We start from the raw sequence: 12,885 nt of genomic DNA on the forward strand, positions 1-12,885 counted from the left end.
AGCAATACACCATTATATATAATTGGATGCCAATTGCTGCAAAATACCAAGAAAAAACAGACAAACAAACAGATGGGTGCGAAAACATTTGCTATTACACAACATGGATGCTGCACAGGAAAATGTCAACTGCCTAAGTCTGAAACTAGCAAAGATACTTGCATTGCACTTGGTGCAACTTTTCGCTAGGTTTAAGACAGTGTCATATTTATTCAACCTTTAAGATTCTCCTATAGATGATACTAAAAAATCTTTTTGTTCGCCAGTTTATTAAAACATTAACATGACCGCGTGGCTTCACAGTGATAACATGAGAATTGCTTCTTCACAGCAAACACGGTAACATGCCATAAAAGGAATCAAACAGTTGCAATCAATGTAATAATTAAACAGATCACTCATTTATATTAATTAAAGGGCCACGTCACCTAAATATATACAGGTTGTTTTACTAGTTTCCAGAGATAAATGTGGTATTTGCTCATCAGACAGTGGATCTGGTATATATGTCTCATTGCAACAACAACAGGGGCAGTTAGGATTTAAAAAAAATAATAATAATAAAAAAAAATAGAATTGACAAATATCGACATCTGTCATGTTTTAATGAGAAAAATACACAACAGCATCATAATGATTTTAAGTTTATTCTTCATTTGACCAATTGGAAAAAAACGGGTCAAACAACTCTTTAAATGTTGGGTTGTGTGAATCACTTTGTGTTATATTGTATCTGTTTAAAGATTAAAAAAAAGAAAGATTAGTTGATTGGTTGATTGAGAAGAATACATGTAAATCCCTTGGCTTTGCTTTTATTGCTTATGGAGTTTTCTTGATTTTGTGTAAGCATATACAAAACTGAAAATTAAAGTTGTTTTTCATTCATTTATTTTCAATGAACATCATCCTGCAGTACCTGCATCCCCCACCAGGCGTCCCTAAGCGGCCCACACACTTCGGGAATCCCTGCACAAATCGAGCCATTACGAGATTATTCATAAAAAAGGGAACGTTTTTACTTATCTTTGACTGAACTAAAGGCACTGTTCCTTAAGTTTTCCAGTGTGTCATTATATGGAACTTTACACTTTTCCTTTTGAGTGACGGATCCACCAGCAAATCAACTATGATCTCGATTATCTCATGGACCAATGAGAATCCGTGCTCGTGCTGATAAACATTCACCATCATGTTAGATTGAGTTCCGCTTTCCGTGTTTCTGTCAAAGTATTTGGCTAGCTAACCTAGCAGGGATGACAGCCAAACGAGTGGTGAGCAGCTGAGGAACAGTTTAATTTTACATTATTTCGGAACAAACGTTGAAACCTGTGCTATAGAGACACTTGAAGAATAACGGTGAGTCGCTTTACTGAGCTCGCTTACGTGTGAAGGCTGCGGTTAAAGGGAAAACCGAGTAGTTAGCATCACCTCAGGTAGCTTCTTTTAGCTAAAGCAGTCGATTGCATAAAGTCAGTCAGGAAAAAAAAGCTGAAACAGCGTCAGTATATGAACATTAACCCTAACTTTTAATTTTCGTCGAGCGAGCACTGTCATACTCCTTGGTGTCAGCAAAAAAAATACACTAGGTGTAACTATCTGGCGTGAATCATTAGCGTTTGCTAACATAACACTGACACCGCAGGCTGCGGGGAATATCAATAAAACTCAGTCTTATCGGCAGTGTCACGTCACTATATGTCAGTTGTAGTGAAATTAAAACGCAGGTTTCTGATTTCACCTCACGACAGCGAGCCTACGCTAGTTTCATGCGAGTACTTTTTGAACATCGTCAAAGAATAGCATGCTTTCGCAGCCAAGATAGCATTAAGCTAAGCTATCCCTAATAGTCCCACGGTCCACACATTTCTGCAGCTTATACTGCTGTTAATGTGTGTCAGTACTAACTGTGACATTATATCGCAGTAAAAAGGCATTAAATTATCTACTGTTTGGGTGTCGCTTGAATTCAATTCAGATAACTTTTTTTCATTTGTGTGAAAGCGTCAGGGAGTGTCATGCACACCACATCAACGTTTAAAATAGAACAACAGCTAAGGCTGCACGGTATTAACAAAACGTGTTACGATGATATTATGACTCACGATGTATTAATACTTACATTTAAGTATTAATTACTTAAATTTAAACTAGAATTGAACATCCTGATTCGCATCAAAACATTATCTGCCAAGGAAAGCATTGCCTACTATCTGGATTGTTCAACTAAATAAATAAGTATAAGACGACAAGTTAGCTTTTTTGTAATGTCATAATTACATTTTAGATCATTTATTTTCATTTCTCTCCCCATCAAGCAGTAAGTGCAAGATTTAGGTCAGTGTGTGAGAATCTGTTTTTGCTAATAATCAACAATTATCAAAGTTCAAGAGGTCCTGGACTTTAAATGATCAACTGAAGGCTTTGCATGTTGGTGAAATCGCACTGGAAAAAACATTTTCATATATTGTGCAGCTCTGACATCTTGTCAACATATGACAAATGACAATCTTTCGTGAGTCTTCAGCATTGTATCGGCTACACAAAGGTTTGCATAAGTAGAAAAAAAGTCCCAAGGAGTATTTTCTTTAAGTGTATAGTATGTGTATCAACCATTAATGAGTCTGATGGGTGTTGGCACAAAGCTTGTCATGGCTCTCTTGAAAACAAGTTATCTGTATATCCAACCTGATACTAAACCTGACTGTGTTAGGCGTGTCTGAGGATTTCTGCATTCCTTTCGGTTTTGCTCTTCTGTCATAAATGTTTCCTGCTCCAATCCAGTGTGTTTTGCCTGCTTTAGTGTGCACACTCACATGTGTAATGTGTTCTTTTTCTACAACAGCAGCGAATGGCCTGGACTGTACGTGTCATGAGACCTTCATAAAGAGAGGAACATCATTCTGAACCTCTGTATGAGTTATGAACTTAAACCCCTTCTGGAGCATGTCAGCCAACACAAGTCGTAAGGTACAGTGAAACATGGAGTAGTGTGTTGGCAACACTAAACGATTAGTCAGCAGCCATTAAACAGTGTGTGGGAAAGTGTATGATATCAGATTTGATGATAAACAAAGTCATCAGTGGCATAAAGTTTGAATTGGTGGAGTTAATTCAAATGCATGTGGAAGATGCACATGGTTTACAGTGCTGATCACAAGGTCCTTTTCAGATACTTTACTGTTCAGTAATGATGAATAACATGCATACATGACGGTGAAACTTCACAATTATGTTAACTGAGTGTTGATGTTGTGCCTTTTTATTTGCTGGGGTCAGATTGGCTACTGATGCTTGTATTTTAACTGTCCTTCAAAATGGAATACTTGTATGGTTAGTATTCTTCAAATGGCAACATGTGCCAATGATTGCCTAAGAAACAGTGGATAATAATCCTGGTAACTTGTGCCTGTAACCTGTTAAATTTGTTCACGTTACCTGTAAGCATTACTTGCTTAGTATGGTTTAGTACAGCACAGCAAACTTGCCATTTAAAGATGGAACTTTCTGACAAATAAGGGCAGGGGCAAAGTAAATTTCAACATACTGGTGCAACACTGGTGTGGGAGGGAGGAGGCAAACAATGTACATCGAGCATGGGTGTGAGTTTAGTGTTTCCTTGCTTAGTCAGAGCAGAGTTTCACAATGGCTTTGTAGTCAAGTTTGTCTTCAGTGAATGTTATACACTTCAAGCATTACTGGCATACTTGGAGTCATTATAAGAAGTATTTGTTGTGGCTTTGGGAGGCATGCTACTGCAATGTATGCAGTAATACTGTACTACAGATACTCTTATTCACAGCAGCATCAGTAAAATACAGTGATGATCATTTTTGGAGAGCACATACTGTTGTCTAGACAGGACTTCTTGAGGAGCAGTGTAACTTGTGATGTTAGCAGCAGCACATGATCACTACCCTGGGACAATTACTCTACTCTGAAGTGTGCATAATAGCTTATAAATGTTTGCCTCCTCTAACATACAAAAACTTTGTCTGCTTTTTCACTTCAAATCTTAAATCTTTTTTTTTTTTTTCCTACAAAACAGCAGAGACCAGATGGTGAGGAACAAAGTGGGCACGGCGAGCAGAGAGCAAGCCCTGCCCGGCTGCCCTTTGGCAAAAAGCAGCTTCCTCCCATTCCAAAGAATGCCACCCCTATTACCAAGCCTACATCACTGGTGACTCCAGCCCAGTCGGCCAATGGCACACATGCCTCATATGGTCCTTTTTACCTGGAGTACTCTCTCCTGGCTGAGTTGTAAGTATTTGTCCAAAATAAGATTGACCAGTTAAGTTAATCAGTTTGTTTCTATTTCATGACGTTGTTAATAGTGCTGTATCTTTGTACTTGTTGCATTTAAAATATACAGTATGTGGTTGCATTTGCTTGTAAAACCAATAGGGCTAGTTATTTCGTTTATCTTGCAGTGTCCATTTACATTTAATATTACCTAAGGATATGTTGCATACATGCTACTTTCCCTCTGGTTTAATTTAACTTATTTCCATCTGACCTGCAGCACCCTTGTAATTAAGCAGAAACTCCCTGGAATTTATGTTCAACCATCGTACAAGTCGGCACTAAGTAAGGACCCACTTCTTTTAAGCTCACACAATTGCAAAATGTGTATGGTCAAAATATACCTCAACATTTTAGTCCAATGCCCAAGTATTCCAACTTTGTGTTTGTTTCCCTGTATTTAGTGTGGTTCGGCGTCATATTCATGAGACATGGCCTGTACCAGGACGGCGTTTTCAAATTCACTGTGTATATTCCAGATAACTATCCAGATGGAGAGTGTCCGGTGAGTCCTGTAATTTAGAAAATATGATTTTTTAACTGAAAATACAGTCAAAGACAAAAGATTTTGTGTTTATCCAATATTGCCAGTTCTCTGCCTATGGTCAATGTTTATTAGTGTCACAAGCTCCATAAAGTTTAAAGATGTGATAACACACATCTTGAAATATCTATAACTGTCATGTGGGAAAAATGTCACCGGCATTTTTTAAACTCTGACATTGTTGTGATCAGAGTAGATATCTTATCTAGAAGTTAAATTTGAACTATGCTAATGGAAATGTACCTTTTTGAATTGGGATTTTCTTGTTTCAATTCAGAAATTGGTATTCGACATCCCAGTCTTCCACCCTCTTGTTGACCCTGTGTCTGGAGAGCTTGATGTCAGAAGAGCTTTCACCAAATGGAGGTATGATCTCTGCTTTTATGCTCGTGCAGGTAACGCACTCATTCTGTAAAATTTGGAATGATGTAGCGAATGAAATCGGAGTAAAAGGTTAATTATGTACTTGTAGCAACCTGAGCAAGTCCAGCATGTTTGTGCCTCCCTTGGACTGTTTGCTCAGCTGTACATTTGATACTATGGTATTGTCTGGACTAAAGAGAATTAAGAGACTGTCTTTCGAAAACAAACGAAGAAAACTTGTTTGTGTGTTCATAATATTCCCAACCCCTGTTTTTTTGTTTTTGTTTGTTTTTTAGACGAAATCATAACCACATCTGGCAAGTCCTGATGTATGCACGTACAATTTTCTACAAGATCAATACCACAGAACCACTCAACCCAGAGGCTGCTGTGCTGTAAGTCATCCTTTTTTATTATGCTTGTGCTAAAGAGATGGATCCTTTCGACAACATTACAGAAACAAGAGGGTAAAAGTACTTTGTCTTTAAAGAATATGTTTAGATCTTTGCACAATTAATAGAATTAGAATTGTCACACTGAACAAATGTGTTTTGACAAGTCTTTCAGGAAAGCTGTTGCTTGTACAGACCATTAAATTGGTTCTAGCCTTAGATATAGAGATGGGTGTATTTTATTGGATGGTGATATAAAAGACACATAATGCAAATCTAGACCTTTTGATGGGGAGAAAAAAAATAGAGAAGTCAGTATCTGATTTTAAAAGTGTTATCTCCCCCAGAATTGTGACATTTCTACTAGCTTGAACAGAAGCAATATAAAAAATAGAAGTTGCCAATTTTTAAGTAATGGAAGTTATTTTTCCCCAGTATTAGTGATGATGATGATAATAATTATTATTATAATAACAATGATACTACATTTAATTTATAGGCACCAAAATGGAGTGTGATTAGAAAGTAGGCTATTTTGAACAGGTGGGATTTGAGTCTGGATTTGAAGAAGGGAAGACAGTCGGAGTTGCTGATGTCGGTGTTCTCTACAATTGAACAACATTTTAATTTTACTTTCTACTTGGCCTGATGGGATTTATTTTATTATTAGCAGGGGCACCTAAATGCAGCACTTAACTTAAAACGACAATCTACAGAGACAAAAACTCTTTGAATGTATTTGGTCATTGGTTTGCTACAGAAAATGTACATAATTTTCGTTTCAGATATGAGAAGGACGTACAGTTGTTCAAAAGCAAAGTGGTGGATAGTGTCAAACTATGCAACAGTCATCTTTTTGACCAGCCCAAGATCGACGATCCCTATGCAATAAGGTTGGTAAATAGTTCATATTTAAAAAATAAATAGTAACACACTCTAAACAGTGTATACCTGTGGACAAACAATGGTTAAAAATGTGACGTCTGTTATTGTGTCTCTTATCTATTGCTTAGTTTTTCTCCATGGAACCCAGCTGTTCACGAGGAAGCAAAAGAGCGAATGTTCACACACAAGGTTAGTTTTACAAAAGTGTGTGTGTGTGTGTGTGTGTGTGTGTGTGTGTGTGTGTGTGTGTGTGTGTGTGTGTGTGTGTGTGTGTGTGTGTGTGTGTGTGTGTGTGTGTGTGTGTGTGTGTGTGTGTGTGTGTGTGTGTGTGTGTGTGTGTGTGTGTGTGTGTGTGTGTGTGTGTGTGTGTGTGTGTGTGTGTGTGTGCAACCCTAACCCTGTGTAAGTAGTAGAGTGCAATTGAGTGCAGTTCTCCACAGATAAAACCCAAAGGGTTTGTTTGAGCTACAAGCAGCTTGTTTGGTTGAGCTGTTCCCGTTATGTAAGTGCTAATTTGTCTTGTTGCCCTAGAGACGGCCTGAGGATCACCACAAGGGAACGCATGTGTCAGGACTGTCTTGGGTGAAGCCTGGAACGACGCAGCCTTTCAGCAAAGACGAGAGTCCTCCCCAGAGCTGAAACCTGCACTGTGCAGCAGCAGCCACTAGAGGGAAGCATAACCACAAGAGGCCATGCACCTCTCTTTCCTCTGCTTCATATGTGAGCTGGATCCTTGAAACTGTTGGGATAGCTTTACATTGAATCTCCATGTGATTGTTAGGCTTTAAAAGCTTTGTAGGCAACAGACCGCTTTAGAATAAAGAAACTACGTCTGTATCATATGTAAATTGACGACAACAAATGGATGTCTCGACAACATCATTTAGCTCATGATGCAATCAAAGAGCTTTCTCATCTAGTTTTTTTTTCTTGGATCCATGCACATGTTGGGCTGGATGATAACGTACTGTCGTAAAGGAGCTGAAGTAAGCCAAGTAAATTTGCCGTCATACGGTATGAATGGACAACATGATCTGTACCACTTGTTGAAACTGGCTCACGACTGTTTATTTGTCAGACTTGGAACGTTGGTCACAGCTGTGTGAGTGAAACATCCTAATTACCACTCTGCCCAACACGGGATTAGGTTGAAATGATGAGTTTCATATTTGATTCTTACTGGACAATGATTTCTTTAAATTCTTAAATCCTGTCTTCTGTTGTCTTACACGGTTTCTAATATATATAAAGCAGAGCAGGCAAGTGTTGTTTTAAATGAGAAGCTAAATGAGCAAGTATTTTATTTTGTCTGATTTTAAATAATTTTTAATGTTTTATGTATCATTGGTTATTAAAGGTTTGATATGTAAATATTGGATGCTGTGCTAAGGTTTGACTTGGAGAGATGTCTGCATTTAGTCTTTTTTTTGTTTGTTTTGATTTTTAAGTAAATGTCTTTGTTTGACTTTCCCCATCAATCACCCATGATTATCTGTACTTAAAATTATGAACTACTTTCTGAGCAGCACAAAATTGAGTTTAATCCAGCTACAACAATGCAAAGTTGTTCTATGTGTGATGTATTCACCTGTGACAGGTCCTGGATTAAGTGATAGTAATACCAGCCACTTTTTTAAGATAGTTACTTTAAACTTTTAAGAGTACTTAAGATGTTGAATAGGTGACATTTTAAAATGTGTGGGAACTCCACTTACAAATCATGTTGACAGAGCAGACATGACTTGATGAAATCTATTAAAGATTTATTTATAACTATAGTGAGAGGTAGGGCTCAGTTTCAGTGTGTTCTTTGTGGAGCCATTCCTGCTCTACTACATAGGTGACATGAGATTTATATGATTTTTCTCTAAAGTCAATAAAATTATATTAAGTCATGTGTTCTATGTTTTTGTTTTTGATTGTTTCCTTTTTAAAAAAACACTCTTTAAGTAATCTCTGAAATGCCATGGTTGATAATGGAACAGAATAGATTAACAGTAACGAGGTGGTGAGTCATAAGCTTTGATTACTATCCAGTCTATACATAATGATGTAGTGATTAGTGATATATAAAAATAGTCTAGGTAGGTGGTGATAAAATGTAATTCCTTTTATATATTTATATACAGATGGTAGTCTGTTATGTTCACAGTATTCTACACAGTTGTTACCCAGTTACTGTTTTGTTTACTATTGAATGAAGTGATAGTAATACATTTGAGTGTAGGAACACACACCGTAGGGCAGTTAACAGAGGGGAAATGGCAAAATTGGGACGTAATAGTTTGTTATATGTATGCCACAGAAGATATGAATTTTAGTCTATAAAAACAGTCAAGGGCAGAAGTTGAGCACAACAAAATGGAGATTTTCGACTAATGTTTAGTTTCACTCTAAACACCTTAATGTGAAGAACAGTGAAACAGTATTATGATATGACTGACCTTTTCTGGAAGTACTATATGTTCAATTAATTGTATAGTATTTAAAAACGTCGTCCCCTTTTCTACTACGTCTACAATTATTTTTGAACTTTTTCTTCTCCTACTTCCTGTGCTCTCGCAGAGTCAGCCACCAGAGGGCGCCATGTGCCCACTTACACTACTGCCCTGTTTCACGTTGAGGGCTGACTTCGCTCCATGTGCAGAAGTAAAACCTCTCGTGATTGGCTCTGGCCCGGACGCGGCCATCTTATGCACTCTGTCAACACTAACGACTTTTCAAATAAATCCACGACTTAATCGGCGGCGCCGCGGCGCTCACGGGGAGACCCCGTATAAAAAGTACTATCGCCGTGGACACCGGTTCTTAATTTCACACTGATTGGTGACACTGTGGCGAAGTGTCGCTGGTCCAATCACAGAGATCGTCACTTGTATGCAAATACAGTGTTATCACAGTCACGTCAGCAGCAGCAGCGGTAGAGCCGCTGCGCCGTGGTCGCCAGCAGGAGAACAAGTGACAACACAGCCACAACTTCACCGATAACACTGTTTCAACACTGACGCCCGGGGGGTGCGAGTTTAAGTTCGTTTCAGGTAAGAAATTACGCGTGTTTTTGTGCTTTGTGACGGATATTTCTCACTGGGGGTGCCTTGTGTTTCATTTAGTCTTGGGAGCTGTCAAATTTCAGTCAGTGAGTGAGTGAGTGAGGCTCGCTTCAGCTGTCTGATGACACACCGCCTGTTTGAGAGCGAATCTCCCCCGAAGAAATAAAACCTAAGCCGACAAACTTGTCCGCATTAGTTTTAAACAATTTGTCTCGCTCGGCAAGCAGGAGCCACTTTACTTTCTCGCAGTTTTACTACACGGAGGAGGACGTGCGTGGCTCTAAAGTGAGTCCTCCGTGGTCCTCCATGGTGGTCCTGAACTGACAGCGACCAGGGCTCGGTCAACTGGCTGCTTCAGTGTGAGGACGCGCCGCCAACACTTCAGCAGCTTCACGGGCAATGGAAACGAAAAGTAAACTCGAAAATAATTCAAGTAACCTTTTATTTTAAAGAGTACAATTTCTCTCGACCTCTCCATCCATCTCTGGCCTCCTCTTCCTCCTCTTCCTCCTCCTCCTCGTCTTCACAGAGGATGCGTCACGACACCTTTTGAATCCTGTGGCTTCTTTTAAGTGTGTGTATGTGTGTGTGGGGGGTATGGAGAAGTGGTTGACTGGAAGCACCCGCGAAACACCCCCAACAGCATTTTTAAATGTAACATCCCACGTGTGTACATGATATTTGTCCCCACTTTGCGAACAGTTCTGCTCTGAGTGGCGTTACACATCGTTGACTCATCACTCACAGATTACCCAGGGGTTGAGGCCACTGCTGGGTGAAGATGGAGGGGACGTTGTTGACTTCATTCACGGTGTTTCCTTCTTTTAGAGAAACACGTGGGACATGTTGCCAAGCTGTTTATTTATATAATGCACTGCACCAGGTGGGAACTGTTAGGAAAATAATTTACATAAAGGTCCAGTGTGTGTGTGTGAGAATTGGATGACAATGGTGACACAAGTGTGAGACGGTAGCAGACTCATCTGTTTACTGATCCCTCTACCCAAGTGTGTCAAGGGAACCATGGTGGCCTTTACATACATATCGTATTGCATTGTTATTTTCTTGCTGTAGAATTTAGTTATTTCCGCAAACACACCAATTAGTGATTGGTTAATTTGACCTCTGCTTTCAACCCATCCGATTTACACACACCAGTAGTGAACACACACACACAAGCTCTTTTCTGCATCTGGGGAGCAATGGGGATTTCTCAGGAGCACCCAGCCCTTGACCTGTTCTGGGACTTTAACTGCAACCCTCCAGTTACAAGCCCAATCCCTTTCCTCCAGGCCATGGGCTGTCAGTAAATGTCTGCTTTAAAGCAAGAAACACACACAATCAGGCTGGATTGTCCTTTTGGGCTGCCAAATAAGTTTGTGTATAGATGCAGAGGTAAAGGTAGTGATATCTGCCAATAAACTGCATTGTAAAATACTTGAAAGTGTCCTGGAGCACTGCTCATGCTTTCAGCTACAGCTTTGTTGACAATATTTGCAAATTTAACTTTTCTCACCTAGAATCCAGAGCATCCACAACTTCAGTTCAACACCCCCCACACTTATATAATTAATAAGTATATAATTTCTTTCTTGGGCCAAAAATTATCATCTAAATCCATTCTTTACCTTTTTTTTAAACACACAGATGAAGCTGAATCATAACATTTTGTCAGTCATAATGGAGGTTTTAAAAAAAAAGAAAAAGGTCCTGAGTTGCGCGTGCCTTCATGGTGCTCTGGTTTCATGTTAGTGGAAGACACAGCTGGAATTCGGCTGAGGACTGGTGTGTGCTTTTGGAACACGTGGGTGTTTACAGGTTGGCAGTGGCTTGGCTAACAGGCTCATTGATTCAGGGTACGTGGTGATATGATCATGTGTTGCTTTGTTGTTTTGAGTTTGATGCATCCTTGTTTATTTTAATGCATCAGGGACACAGGACGTGTACCTGAAGACATCCATGTCACAGTCGTGTCACAGTTATGAAAAGGTAACATTTGGCTCGTTCGTGTTTAGGAGCAGGTTGGTCAAACTTTGACCTTGTGGAGTTTCTCCAGGTACTTTGGTTTGGTTCACAGTCCAAACACAGAATTTCCCAGTTGTTTGAATGTGAGGGTGAATGATATGTTCACCCTGTGTTTGACTGGCAACTGATCCAAAGTGCACCTCACTTCTGGCTCACAGCCCCCAACCTCTCAAAGATTAATGATAACATTGGAACCTATAGTGAAACTGTTAGTTTTGGTGGCCTACTTTTTAAAAAGTATGCATTTAATATCTGCACTTTGGTAAATACTGTGCAGACATTTCTAAAGCTGAAGTGCATAACTTTTGGTGCATTTTGTGGTTGTTCTGCCTGTGTTTGGATTTGTGAACAGAAATCTGATATTTGTATACTGCATCCATCATCTGACATCAGTCAAAACTGTCAGACCTGGCTTGGGGAGCGTTTGTGTGTAAAATGACTGTGCGGAGGCGGGATGCCTATGGTGGCATCTTTGTGGTTTCCGTCATCATCTAACCATTTTGCAGCTGTCTCACATTACTAGCGCAATGTTGCTGTTGCCTCCGCAGGTGACACAAGATCTGAACTCTGCTACCCTGAGAAATACAGAGAGTTGTGTGGCTTTGATGGGCATAAGGGTTCAATGGTGCCACCAGTTGCAGGCTGTGGCCCCCCCTCGCCAATCATACCTGACTTATTTTCTCAATCTAATTACAGATACTGGTTTATTTATCAAACTGGTTCCTGGTGTACTGTGTGGAGGGGTGACTAGTCCTCCTTTTTAATCTCTGAGACAAGAGAAAGAGAGCTTCAGTTTTGTATTTCAACAAACGTGTAGCCAGAATGCTGTGCACAAAATTCATGGCAAATGTTCCGCTTTAAATGGGGTTGTTAGTCTGCTTCGTTTGGGCAGGTCTGAACGCTGAACTCCGGTGTGGACCAAACAAGTGAACGGTGCCTTTCCCACAGCTTACAGTGGGAAAGGCAAGCGGTCTATCCAGCAAACCGAAGAGACGGAGTTAATGAAATGATTTACGGACATATATGTGACGTGAACATTTTTAAATCCTCACTCGGCGTCTGTGTAACCACAGCAGCTTGTCATACTCTCTGGCTCTCCGCCGTGTTTTTCTGTACTGCTGCATTCGTCTCGTGTGCAGAGCAACATGCTGGAAGCCTCGCTGCCTCACTGCTGCTTCTACTGGGCAGCTTCTTGTGCAGGTTTCGGACGAGCAGCTGTTGGATCTGCGTGACGTTGTCCATGTTGTTTGGTCTGCTTACAAAGGTGCAGTGAGAAAGTAAACCAAACAAAATGAAGGTGTGAACATTTTATGCATGTGTTCCCCGC

At 39.9% G+C, this 12,885-nt stretch overlaps 2 protein-coding genes across 6 annotated transcripts in view; both read left to right on the forward strand.

Moving 5' to 3' along the window:
* Window positions 1–1,195: 1,195 nt before the first annotated feature.
* On the forward strand, window positions 1,196–8,378 carry aktip (akt interacting protein). 2 transcript variants are annotated; one of them, XM_058630297.1, is made up of 10 exons: window positions 1,196–1,356; window positions 2,843–2,967; window positions 4,046–4,257; window positions 4,520–4,584; window positions 4,704–4,804; window positions 5,121–5,209; window positions 5,503–5,601; window positions 6,384–6,491; window positions 6,612–6,672; window positions 7,015–8,378. In XM_058630297.1, the coding sequence occupies exons 2-10, from the start codon at window positions 2,920–2,922 to the stop codon at window positions 7,120–7,122; spliced, it is 891 nt and encodes a 296-aa protein (XP_058486280.1). In that variant the 5' UTR covers window positions 1,196–1,356; window positions 2,843–2,919; the 3' UTR covers window positions 7,123–8,378. The 2 variants fall into 2 exon arrangements, with proteins under 2 accessions (XP_058486280.1, XP_058486281.1); XM_058630298.1 differs by having other exon boundaries at window positions 1,249–1,271.
* A 905-nt stretch (window positions 8,379–9,283) lies between these two features.
* chd9 (chromodomain helicase DNA binding protein 9) overlaps window positions 9,284–12,885 on the forward strand; it is a 67,642-nt gene continuing 64,040 nt past the window's right edge. For all 4 annotated transcript variants that reach the window (XM_058630155.1, XM_058630156.1, XM_058630158.1 and 1 more), the window contains exon 1: window positions 9,284–9,521. The gene's annotated coding sequence lies outside the window, so the exon portion shown is untranslated. The remainder of the gene's footprint in view (window positions 9,522–12,885) is intronic.

This window comes from Solea solea, chromosome 5, assembly GCF_958295425.1.
Source record: "Solea solea chromosome 5, fSolSol10.1, whole genome shotgun sequence".
NCBI classification, from domain to species: domain Eukaryota; kingdom Metazoa; phylum Chordata; class Actinopteri; order Pleuronectiformes; family Soleidae; genus Solea; species Solea solea.